Source organism: Trifolium pratense, linkage group LG1, assembly GCF_020283565.1.
Source record: "Trifolium pratense cultivar HEN17-A07 linkage group LG1, ARS_RC_1.1, whole genome shotgun sequence".
NCBI classification, from domain to species: domain Eukaryota; kingdom Viridiplantae; phylum Streptophyta; class Magnoliopsida; order Fabales; family Fabaceae; genus Trifolium; species Trifolium pratense.
This window is the reverse complement of record NC_060059.1, coordinates 14,153,463-14,166,222: the sequence shown is the minus strand read 5'-3', so window position 1 is coordinate 14,166,222 and position 12,760 is coordinate 14,153,463. Positions and strand designations below refer to the sequence as shown.

Below are 12,760 nucleotides of genomic sequence, written 5' to 3'. Positions count from 1 at the left end.
GCATAGACTATCATGAAGTCTTTGCACCAGTTGCAAGATGGGACACTATCAGATCCATTCTAGCATTTGCAGCTAATAATGGATGGAAGATTTTTCAATTAGATGTTAAATCTGCTTTCTTACATGGTGAATTGACTGAGAACATCTATGTGAGTCAGCCATTAGGGTATATCAGCAAGGATAAGTCCATGGTGTATAGATTGAAGAAGGCCTTGTATGGATTGAAGCAAGCTCCAAGGGCTTGGTACAGCAAAATTGAGTCTTACTTCAGTGCAGAGAAATTTGAGAAATGTCCATATGAGCATACCTTATTTGTCAAATATGGTATGAAGAATGAGATTTTGTTGGTGAGTTTGTATGTAGATGATTTGATCTACACTGGAAACAATCAAAAATTGATGGATGAATTTAAGTCATCTATGAAGAAAAGGTTTGCTATGACAGATTTGGGAAAAATGAGATTCTTTCTTGGTGTGGAAGTTAATCAAGATAGCAATGGAATTTTCATCACTCAGCAGAAATATGCAGCAGAAATCTTGTCTAGGTTTGGAATGGAACATTGTAATCAAGTGAATAGCCCTATAGTTCCTGGTTGCAAGCTAGTTAAAGATGAAACTGAGCAAGGGACAGATGCAACTGTCTATAAGCAAATGATAGGGTGTCTAATGTATCTACTAGCCACAAGGCCTGACTTGGCCTATTCAGTATGTTTGGTGGCAAGGTTCATGGAAAGGCCAACTGAGATGCATGTGACTGCTGTGAAGAGAATTATGAGATATCTGAAAGGTACTTTAGGATTTGGAATTCTGTACAAGTCTAATTCCAAGTCTGATTTGTGTTTGAAAGGGTGGTGTGACTCAGATTATGCTGGTGATTTAGATGATAGGAAGAGCACTACAGGTTTTGTGTTCATGTTGGGAGGTAGTGCTATTTCTTGGTCCTCTAAAAAACAACCAATTGTGACTTTGTCAACCACTGAAGCAGAGTATGTCTCAGCTGCAGCCTGTGCCTGTCAAGGAATTTGGTTGAAGAATGTGCTGAATTACTTGAAGATGAAGCAATCAGAGTGCATTTTGATCTATTGTGACAACAGCTCCTCAATTAAGCTTTCAAAGAATCCTATTATGCATGGAAGATCAAAGCACATTGATGTTAGATTTCATTTCCTTAGAGACCTCACTAAGGATGGAACTATTGAGTTGGTTCACTGCAGGAGTGAAGAGCAGTTAGCTGATCTGCTCACTAAGCCTTTGAAGCTGGAGTCCTTTTGCAAATTAAGGGAGGGCTTAGGCATGTGTGATGTTAATAGCTTGATACATTGAACATTTGTTTTGTGTTTTTTCTGTATTTGTATGTGTTCAATTAAGGGAGGGTATGTTAGGAATGGTTAGCTTGTATGATAAGAAATTGGCTGCAGCCTAAGCCTAAGCCATGCCTGCTGGCCTGCAGATGTGCGCGCGCGCCTAAGCCTGGCCTGCCTTGCCTTGCCTGCAGGCTTGCACAGCCAACTGGTTGGCTTGGACTGCAAGCTATTGTACTTTGCCTATAAAAGGCCTCTTGATCAATGAATAAGACGAGCTGATTACCCCTAAAAACAACAGAGTTAAATGGATTCGATTCGACCATGAGAATGAATTCCATCCGGTGCACTTTTCACTGGGGATAGCCAAGTGAACATCCCAACTAGTATTTATTTAAAGAAAAATGTAATTGTAATAAAAATTAAAGTTGAAATTGCAACGGCAGTAAGGAAGTAAAGTGGCTCGAGGGGATCAAAAGAAGGATTCTCGGTTCCCTAAAATAAGAAACTGGTTAGACTGCTAAAAGTCACGAAAAGCGATCCATATGATCATAATAAAGAATTGCCTATACGTCTTTTAAAAAAGAATGTCGTTGGCTCAGGATCCCAAGCGCAAAAGCTTTCTCTCTCCCAATCAACGATGATCTCAATAGCGCGAACTATAGTAACAAGGCTCTAGCCAACCTAGTGGAGTAAGTGGAGGACGTTGATAGACGATTTTGGTCTACTACCTCGACTTGATCTATTGGTACTAGAATTATGTTTTCGGCTTTCACGGATTAGCCTTTCGAGTCCCTCCTATCGTAAAACAAAATATTGTGTCCTCATCTCGAGTCTATATTTTCTTATTTTGTGGGTAGAAAATGTTGTCTTCTATGAATTTTGACTATAGGCCCTCAAGCCTCAACGCGTGCTCTTTTTTAATTCATTACAAAAATATTAATAAAATTTATTGATTCCCCGTGTTTATGATTATTGTTCACCTGAAAATATTATTTTGAATGAATTAAGTTTGCTTCCATAAAAATAAAAATAAATATTGATACCCCAAAATTTGACAGGACCTGCACACCTCAAAAATAGTTGGTGCCCCCATTGCAAGCAACTACTTCAGCAGTTTTGCAGGGGCAACAAAACCACGTCAAAAAAATTGGCAACTCTAGGTGCAATGGAAACTATTCTAAGAATTCTTACGTTTTTTAAATAGCATGTCTATGGTTGTGATTAGGAATGTCCACAGACAAAGATAGTGGTCATTTACTATTCAGGGTGGTCTCTGTCTCTAATTAGATTTTCGCTTTCTGCAAACCGGGTGTTGTCTCTATGCAAAAATAAAAAGAAAAAAGAAACAGCTATCACCTTTTGGTGCAGGTAGATGATCTAATTCTAAAATCCCCTATAATAGTAAAACTGAATTATATGACACCCTCAATGTGGTCCAAAACCTTCCAATATTCAGTCATTCAAGGTAATTCTAATCTCAATTTTTTACATATTTCCCAAACATGTAAAAAAGAAAATAAACAGCCATGCAGCTTGAATGTTACTTCCTATCACATAAATTGTCACAACCAAGCAGATATACTGAGCATCAATCTCTTACGAAAAATTATAGATTTTAGAAGTCATAAACCATTATTCATGAAGCTGAATATAAAACTTCCAATCAAAATTTGTAAGAGTAGATGCGGAGGAAACTTGACTCAATACTTTAACGAGGTCAATGATCCTCAATCTTCTTCAAACCCTTCATGTCTGTTGTTTCAACTCTGCATCAAAGTATCAGAATTCTGTGTTAATAATTTGGTTTTTACATTTTATCAATATTTAATCTGATTAATGATTATCGTTCCCCATTTCAAAGTCCACAATTTTGCCTCCAATTTTCAAAACATTTGTAAATATTCCACATCTATGCATTTGGAGCTGCATTTTAATGATGTGAAAAGTGAGATACTTATGTGTTACTATTTAGATGAATTTTCACTTAACTTATTTCCACATCATCAAAATATGCGTTAATCTATTTCATAAAAGCAACCAAATTTGATGCAAGACACTTTGCATATGGATTTCGACTTCACTGATTTCCATGTCAACAACTAAGTTGCTACATAAGCATCTCACTTGGCACATCAAAATTCAGTCTCAAATGCATACGTGAAGAAAATGGCAGACATTTTAAAAATTAAGACACCAAAATTGTGAAATTAAAAGAGGGACCAAAACTGTTAATGATACGGAATAGGGGGGCCGAAAATTGTATTAAAGAAAGACTCAACATAGAATAATATCATTAATAGTTTTTCCCAACCCCCTCCTTGCCCACAGAAAAAGGAAAGTGTGGCACACATTTAAGACAATTAAATACATATTCCAATATCGTAATCCGTTAAACACTGTGACACAACAATTTGTAGATCACGTTGCAGCCAGAAAAACAAAAAGAATAAACCAGTCCTATAGCCTCTTCTTATTGTTTCTTCTGCTAGAGGGAAAACCTCCAAGTTTATTTTATGCCTGTTTTTCAAATCCACTGGATTGCATTCTAAGATAGCTTTTGTTCAATTGGGCTGGTTAGATGGGGTGGCTTCTGTTACTTTTTTGTCCTTGGGTGGGATGAGTATTGTACTTATTTCGACTTTCATTAATAAAAATCTTGTTTGATGTTAAAAAAATAGAATAAAGTGGTAAACAACAACAACAATGAAGGTTCCTTGTACTTTTCCCTAGTTGGTGGGTTTAGTACTCATTGTACTTCTCTCACTCTTCTAATAAAATTGTTTTTTCTGTTCAAAGAAAAGAACAATGAAGGTTTTCCCTACTAAGTAATTCATTCATATATCCACCTTATCTTGCGCCCCCCAAAAAATGCATAACATCATTGTCATATTAAGTCAAATAATTTTAGTTGGTAGAATGAACATAGACTAATGAAACCCCAATGCAAGTGTTAAATGGTTTAATAATTCTTTCTTCACAGCACGGAAACACACAGTTGTAGCAGAGAAAGGAGACATAACATAACTAAGTTTAAAACTTACGTTGATCCGATCAGCTGAATCTTCTGAACTTTTGTGATCTCAGAACCAGTTTGGTTATCCTCAATAAATATTGTCAAGCTGGTCGAGTAATTAACATGAATTAGCAGCTACTCCCACCAATTGGATGATAAAAATGGAAGGCACTTTATGAAAGTAGGAAATACCAAAAATGACATACCTACGAACATTTTGAAATTTGACATACTTTAAAAGAACCGGTTTCCCCTATAAAGAGAATAAATTAGATAATTGAGATGTCAGATATTACAAATATGATAGAAAAAGATGTCAACAATTGATTTTGAGCATAGTTAATGGACTTGGGAGAAGACATATGGAGCAACTACCTGGAGGTGCTCTGGGGATAAAACTACTGTATCACTTGGTGGATAGTCATTGACATTACTGAAATTTTATTAAATCGTTAATAAACAATCAGAAACCAAATGAATCGCATGACATAAATGCTATGAGAGCAAAGCTATACCTGAATCCCATGTGCTCCTTGTTGGAAAAGAGCTTCACTGTCTTGGGGCCTAACGAACAACATTGTACTCCAATTATAATCATGTTAACAGAAACCAACAAAAAAAAAGTGCAGTAATAAATTGGTGAAGATCATATATGTAACTGAAAAATCATGTTAAGCATATCTAAATTCTAAAATGGACTGCAAGAGTGCACGTTGCGTAACAAAAGGACAGAAAACCTTATTTTGGTCCCTCAAGTTGTAGGGTGCTATCAGGTTAATCTTTGAAATTACTTCCTCCATCTCATTATAAATATTTTTTAAGGTAGTGCGCATTTCTTAAGAAGACTAAAATATTGTTATAAAAGAGTAAACTATCACATAACTAGAGTGGTTGAAAGTAATATTATTGAACTAATTACAAGTAGGGATGTCAATGGGTATCCATGGGCACGTCCATAGTATGATACACGTGCTTGCCCAGCTGGATAAATATAATATCGATTTATTTTACCCGCAGGTATCCATTAAGGTACCCACCCGGTGCCCGTGGCAGATTTTATCCGCGGATAGCCGCATATATGGATATCTTTGTCATGCCTAATTAGGAGGATAGACTATTTGATAAATTGGGTTATTATTGGAAATATAATAAATAATGTCTTGACATTATAAAGTGAAAACTAATTTGAAATCGAAAAATATTTCCAATAGAACGCTCATCATATGACCATCATTGGCTACCCACAGAGTGTCCCCACGCTGACAACGTAGGACTCATATCCGCTCACTTGAGGACCAAGTAAAGGCTGGCCAACACATTTTTTAACTCGCAAGAATTCGATCCTAGGAGCACTAGGTCGACCCCCCCCCCCCCCCCCCCCCCCCCCGAGTCCCAGGGCAGGTAACTCCACTGGGCAAAGCGATGTTGGTTATAGAACGCTCATCACGAGACAAAATGTGTAAGAATTCAACAACAAAAAACGTCCGAAAAAATATACATTTCCAGCCATTTTAGTCATATGTTACCTTTTCGAAAGTAATTTTTCAAAGATCAATTTGATTTTAAGTATTCAACTTTATCAACTAATTTAAAATATTTGCTAACAAGAAGTAAACATTAGACTAAAACAATCAACAATTCACAATGCCATGAATACTTTGTCAATTTCTTAATTCCAATTTCCAACAACCAACATTCCAACACCATACAATATACAAGTGGATCTTATTTGTGCAATCTTATTGGAGGAAAGTGGTGACAATAATCAAATATTTAAATTTTAAAAACAATAATATAATCATGTGATTTTTACCTTCATCTTCAGGACCTTTGAAAGCAATGGAATAAAGTTTAATAACTTGAGTGAATGGAATATAAAGCAAAAGCTGTTCATCAGCATCACTTTCAAGATGCAAACCTTCATCTTCTCTATAACCCTAATTTAAATTAATAAAAAAAATTACACTAATTAAGATAAAATCACAGCTAATCAAATAAATAGGGTTTGTTTTTGATTCCGAACTGAAAGAGAACGAACCTGTTTGATAGCATTGGGGAGTGAATGAGTGGTGCTTTGATTGAGACATTCAACACTAGTCCAATCAATGAAGTCTAAGAGATCAACCTGATTAACAAACAAAAAAGGAAAAAGATTAGTAACTAGGTTAGAGAGTTAAATCGAATTAGAAAAGATGATTATGATTATGATTAAATAGAGTTTGAATCATACTTGACCCTTGTGAATAGCGGTGGTGGCTGATTCTCCAGACATTGTTGCTGCTGATACGATTTGTGCGATAATTGAGAGAAAGGAGAAAGAAGGGGGAAGAGAATCAATCAATAAATTAAGGGCAAATATATATAGAGAGAGAGATTGAAAATTGAAAAAAAAAGTGAAATATTGTTTATAATATAAAACGACGACGTACGAATAAAAAAAAAATTTAAAAAAGAAAGATGAGTAAATAGATGCTCTATATTTTTCTTTATGAGAAAGATATTTTTTTGGTATTTATATATTTTTTTATACATTTATATTTTTTATGTAGACTTTGCATAATACTAACTAACAATACCCTTGAATTTGTTTTAGCATAAAAAATATTTTATTAAGAAACTCACCGTAGCATAAGACATTTTTTATTTGTTTGAGCAGCAAATATCTTTTATAAACAAACTCACGATAACATAAGACATGTCTTTTTTTATTTATTTTTTAACATAAATTTATATAATAGACAATTAAACACAGACAAGTGTGGAACGCATCCTATCTGCCTGCTAGTTCTAGCATAATGAGAATGTAAATAATAGAAGATAAAAATGCATTGAGATGATCAGAATACTAAAAAAATGATAGGTTGGCTGTTACATACATACTTATACCATACATTATACATATCTAATTAATTCTATCTTATAATTAAGACTAATTCAAACTAAAAATAGGGTAGACGTGATACTCCCTGGTCATTCCGACCACTTCTTTTACTTCCAGAAATATTAAATCTGATTATTTTTATACATAGACGAAATGATAAAATTGGAAGAGCTGAGATTCAAACCCCAATTAAAATGACCGACCTAACACTTTTGGTATTAATAATGTATAGTGCATAGTATTTTTATCTTTATATATATAAAAGTTATAAAGTCTCCATGTAACCCTGATTTAACGCTAATCCTAACTCTAATAATTCATATTAAAATGCTAAAAAATTACTTAGTAAGATTCGAACACTTGACTTTTTAGTTACACTTCTTATTACTTTTACCACTAAACCATGTATTTTGATATATTTTGAAATGGCTTAGTAGTAAACATGATAAGAAGTGTAACTAAAAGATCAAGGGTTTGAATCTTACTGAGTAATTTTTTAGCATTTTAATATGAATTATTAGGGTTAAATCAGGGTTACATGGAGACTTTATAACTTTACTGAGTAATTTATTAGCATTTTAATATGAATTATTAGCGTTAAGATTAGGGTTAAATCAGGGTTACATGGAGACTTTATAACTTTTATATATATATATATATATATATATATATATATATATATATATATATATATATATATATATATATATATATATATATATATATATATATATATATATATATATATAAAGATAAAGATAAAGATAAAGATAAAAATAAAAATATACTCGAATCACTCGTCATCACTTGTCACTGAAATTCTGGAACGCAGTGGACAGATGCTACGCAAGATGCTACAGCAACTATCTTAGCAAAGTAAACGCTGAGAACAATAAAAACGATAAACTGCAGGAAGATAAATAACACAGGTTATTTGTTAACCCAGTTCAGTGTAAACACACCTACTTTGGGGATACCAATCCAGGAAGGAAATTCACTATAATAGTGTTAGTTCAAAGCCCTCGGCAAACGCCCCGTTTACGACTTATCACCTAATCACTACGCGTGCTAACTTCTACCTAGGAACTCCTAGATATGAGACCCCTCTCACTTCCAACTCAACGTGAAGACATTCTTCAAAACACAAGGACCAAACTCCGTACTTAAAAGCTTAAGAGTAAGATCATAAAACTAATCTCCGTACTTAAAAGCTTGAGAGACAGTTCACGATTTACAACTCGATAAAACACAGTCCTACACTTGCATCAATATGATACGAGAGAGGCTCACAATTAATAAAGAACAATCAAAAGACTAAAACCGTAAAAGACTCAATTTGTGATCGATGGCTTCAGTAAGTAAAATAGGTTTAGCGTCTTCCTTTATATAGACATAACCTCGTGGGCTTTTCACAAAGCTTCAAAAGATATTAACTGAAAATAGCGCAACTCTCAGATGACATATGTTGTATGCATCATGCTACGACATCTTGGTCCAACATTTGACCATTGTTGTTTTTGCAAAATTGTAGCCAACACTCAAAATCCAACAAACAAACTAATTCACCACCATTTCAAACTAAAAGCAATTACTCTGAAGTCTTAAAAGAAGAAAAATCACAAGCAATTTAACATCTGAATACAATATATCCAGGGGCGGCCTAGGCCCATGTGCGACATGGGCCGTGGCACAAAGTCTCTTAAAAATGAGGGCCACAAAAAAAAATTATAGGGTAGTAGTATTAGTAAGTTAGGGGGTGTAAAAATTAATTATTTATGTTAGAAAATGTTGTAAGGACAGTAAGGCCCAGCCCAACCCGTTTTCCTAAGGAAAAAAAAATAGCAGACAAGAGAAGTCTATCTTGCGTTTTGCGTTCTACGTATTCTTTCTCAAAAACTCCATTAATTCACCACCAGGCGTTGACCTGCCGCCATCACCGGCGGCATTAACGTCAGTTAACCTTCTTCCTTCTATTCTCAAAAACTCCTTTAAAGTTGAAACAAAGGTAAAAACTAATTTGAAACGAAGATTTTTAAAAGTATTTGGGATAGTCCGGCCCCTTCGAAGGTGATAGCTTTCTCTTGGCAACTCCTCTATGATCGTGTTCCGACAAAGGAAAATCTTCTCTTGAGAGGTATTATTCAACAAGATATGGGTGGTAATTGTGTGTGGTGTGAAGGTCTTCCGGAATCCTCGAGTCATTTATTTCTTCATTGTAAAGTGGCTCATTTAGTTTGGTACGAGATTTTTAAGTGGTTGGGTGTTGTGATTGTGATGCCGTTTAATCTTTTTCATCTCTACGATTGTTTATGTGATGCGGCCTCATCTAAAAAGTCTAGAAATGGTTTTAGGTTGGTTTGGCATTCGGTTATTTGGTCCATATGGAAAGCGCGGAATAATAAGGTTTTTAATGGCATAGTGATGGAGCCTTTGGAGATTGTGGATGAAGTGAAAGTTATTTCTTGGAAATGGAGCGTGGATAGATTGAAAATTTCTCCATGTCTCTTTTACGAATGGACTTGGGAGCCCGGAATTTGCTTTAATAGATGATGGTCATTGGCCTTGTTTTTAGAGTGTTGGGGTATTTATTGTTCTTTGTTGTAGTTTTTGTGTCTGCTATGTTTTGTTTTAGTAGGAGTTTTTTTCCTTTCCTTTGGTTAAAGGGTTTAGCCGAATATGCTCTTTGTAGTGCTAGGCTTTGCTCCATTATTGTATTTTTGCTCTACTTTCCCTTGTCTTGGCTCTTCTTGTGCCTTGATTTGTGGTTTAATAAACTTTTAGCCATTCAAAAAAAAAAAAGGTAAAAACTAATTTTACAAGTTAGGGTTTCTAAAATTTGCAATGTAAAATCACAAATTTTCTATTTTAATTGTGTTTCCCAATTCTCATCATTCTTTTTCTCCCAAAGTTAATTACTGATAGGGATGTTATTTTGTTTTTGTAAAGTGGAGAATGTTTTTTTATAAGCAAAGTAGCTATAATGTATTTTGTTGTTATTGTTAGACTATGAATCTTTTTTATGTTAATTACAAGATTGATTATAATTTTATGTTATTTGCAATTTAAATCGATGATGATTTTTTTATAAAAAAAAAAATTACGTTTTTTTATTAAAGGTCCACTTTCATATTTCGCACAGTGCCTCCAAAAACTCGGAGACGCCACTGAATATATCCACCTATGAAAAAAAATACTATTCCCATCCCAAAATATAGGAACTTAAAAAAAACACGTGTAATAAGAAAAGTTTATGCAAATAACACCCGGACCATTAACATTTTTTTTTCGGAGTTGAAAAAAATTAGATAAATATCTCTCAATAGAAAACTACTTGCATCTCAAAGGAAAAGGAAGAGAAGCTAAGAAAAATAGAGGTAATGGAAGGGAACAGGTTGATAGAGTGAGTGAAGTACAAATAGACTACTGCATCTCAAGTAGAGATGACTAAGAAAAAAAAAAGAGAGAAAAAAATAGAGTCCAGTTTTATGATATTATTCTAATTCTGCATTAAGCTTTCAAACGGCTATTTTATTTCAATGTTCGTCAATCACATTTGTCCTATAAATAGGTGCATTGTAATAGCCCTTTCAAGAACACAATTTTGCATAAAAGTATATCAAAAATAATACTCATCACTCTCACTATTTCTACACTTGCTAATATATTTATACTTGAGAGCTCTTTTATACTAGTTTATCTTGTAGTACTTATGCTTCAATTTGTTATATCTACACATTTGGTGTAATCTTTCAATCTTGTAATCTCTATTGTATTGGGTGTGGTCCCAAGGTTTTCAAGAGAGGTGATATCTCTTGAGGTTTAGAGACTCTTGCACAAGGGAGGTGATATCCCATTAATTATTTGTGTTGAGAGTTCTCGGTTGTAATGGTTACAAGCTCATCCTGTTATAAAAGTTTGGTTTAGTGAAATCTCAAGGTGCTTTCCTTGGGGACTGGAGTAGGCCCTTTATTTTTGGCCGAATAAGTATAATTTTCCGTGTGTTCTTTTCTATCCCTTTCATCTCTTTTATTTACTTTTGGCATATTTACATATCATTTTAATTTATATAAACTTATTTTCAAGCACTTTATTTTATTTGATTAAATTTTTTTAGTGTTTATTTTCAATTAATCTTTTTTTTAGTACACAATTCACCCCCCCTCTTGTGTTGTTTGAAGTCACTTGTTTAACATTTTTAAACTTTTTATTCACCGAAGTTTTTTCTGACAATGATTTTAGTCTCTACTTTTCATTCAACTCGTGTATACTTTCACATTTTTGAATGATTTTTTGTATTCATTTTTATAATATTATAAGAACATATCCGATAAAAATTTAGAATTTTTTAACATAAGATGAATTATTTATGAATTTTATGTGCAAAAAACTAAAAAATTCATATTTAATTCATGTTTTGTTAAAAAAAATTAAACTTTTGTTGCAGAGATTCATATAATGTACTAAGCATGACCGCAGAAAAAAAAATTTAAATTTAAAATGGTATGCACGAGTTGAATGCCGAAATTGCTAGTGTCGGATGTCATGACCGGGATTCAAACACTGATCACTCCACTTTGTGTGTGTGAGTTTTCAAAAGCTTTGTCATTTCGTATATCAACAAAAAAAACTAAAAAATAGAGTAGATGTGGTACTTCTCATGTCATTACAACCACTTTTCTTTTACTTCCGGATAAATTAAATTTGATATTTTAATTATAGATAGATGAAATGACAACTATTATATATTTACACACACAAATGAAAGAGGTCGAAGTTTGAACCTCAATCATAACATTCAACTTAATAATTTTAGTATTTTTTATCGGTTGAACCTAGCTAAAACTTATGTACTTAAATCCAATATCTTACTTAAAGAATTCATGTTTTAGTATTCACTCAAATCAATCTAATGTTAGCATTGAATAAAGTTTTATGTGATATTATTTATGTTTATTGGTCTTAACTCTTAAACGAATTGGCAGACTCTTTCTTTTTTTAGCAGAGAAAGCGGTAAACTTTATTAGAACTCTCACATACACAAACACACAATTATGAAATGTAATCGAGCCCAGTAGTATCTTTAAAGGGAAGTAAATGTAATTACTTTTGTAAGTACTTTGAGATCTAAGGTATTTCTTACCTTGGACCGGAGTATCATATCCCTTACCCTAAATTTCATTTATAAAAAAAAAAATCTTTAATTTTTCTTTTGACAAAACTATAAAATCTTAAATTAAAATCCGAATAAAAATATTCAATTGAGCTATGACTTAATGACGTACATGTGATATATTAGTGTTTTTTTTTAGAATGATATATTATAACAACACATATCATTTAATTATTTTAAAATACACATTATTTAATTATTTTTTCTTTGTACCTTTTCCTCAATTACGTCTGTGTGACCATATTGAGTCTAAATTTTAATAGTCCATCTCATGTTACTATTTTCATTTCAGTTTAATGTTCATATAATATAGTGCATGGAAATAACAATGACTGGATTAAGAATATATACTATAGGAAAAAGGTAAGAACATGAGTATATCATGATTATGTA

At 33.2% G+C, this 12,760-nt stretch overlaps 1 protein-coding gene across 1 annotated transcript; it reads right to left on the bottom strand.

The window, feature by feature from the left end:
* Positions 1–2,734: 2,734 nt before the first annotated feature.
* Positions 2,735–6,674, bottom strand: LOC123903114 (PITH domain-containing protein At3g04780). The gene is made up of 8 exons (XM_045953005.1): positions 6,547–6,674; positions 6,355–6,441; positions 6,130–6,253; positions 4,832–4,880; positions 4,692–4,749; positions 4,523–4,569; positions 4,345–4,422; positions 2,735–3,069 (listed from the first exon to the last, which is right to left on the bottom strand). Exons 1-8 carry the CDS (start codon positions 6,586–6,588, stop codon positions 3,021–3,023), a joined length of 534 nt encoding a protein of 177 aa, XP_045808961.1. The 5' UTR covers positions 6,589–6,674; the 3' UTR covers positions 2,735–3,020.
* Between the last annotated feature and the right edge of the window lie 6,086 nt (positions 6,675–12,760).

Bases quoted from the DNA above. Each gene is read 5' to 3' on its own strand.
- LOC123903114 (XM_045953005.1), bottom strand. From the start codon at position 6,588: ATGTCTGGAGAATCAGCCACCACCGCTATTCACAAGGGTCAA. The intron at 6,254-6,354 runs GTTCGTTCTCTT...AATTTAAATTAG, and splicing joins TCCCCAATGCTATCAAACAG to GGTTATAGAGAAGATGAAGG. The intron at 3,070-4,344 runs GTAAGTTTTAAA...ACTTTGATGCAG, and splicing joins ATTCAGCTGATCGGATCAAC to AGTTGAAACAACAGACATGA.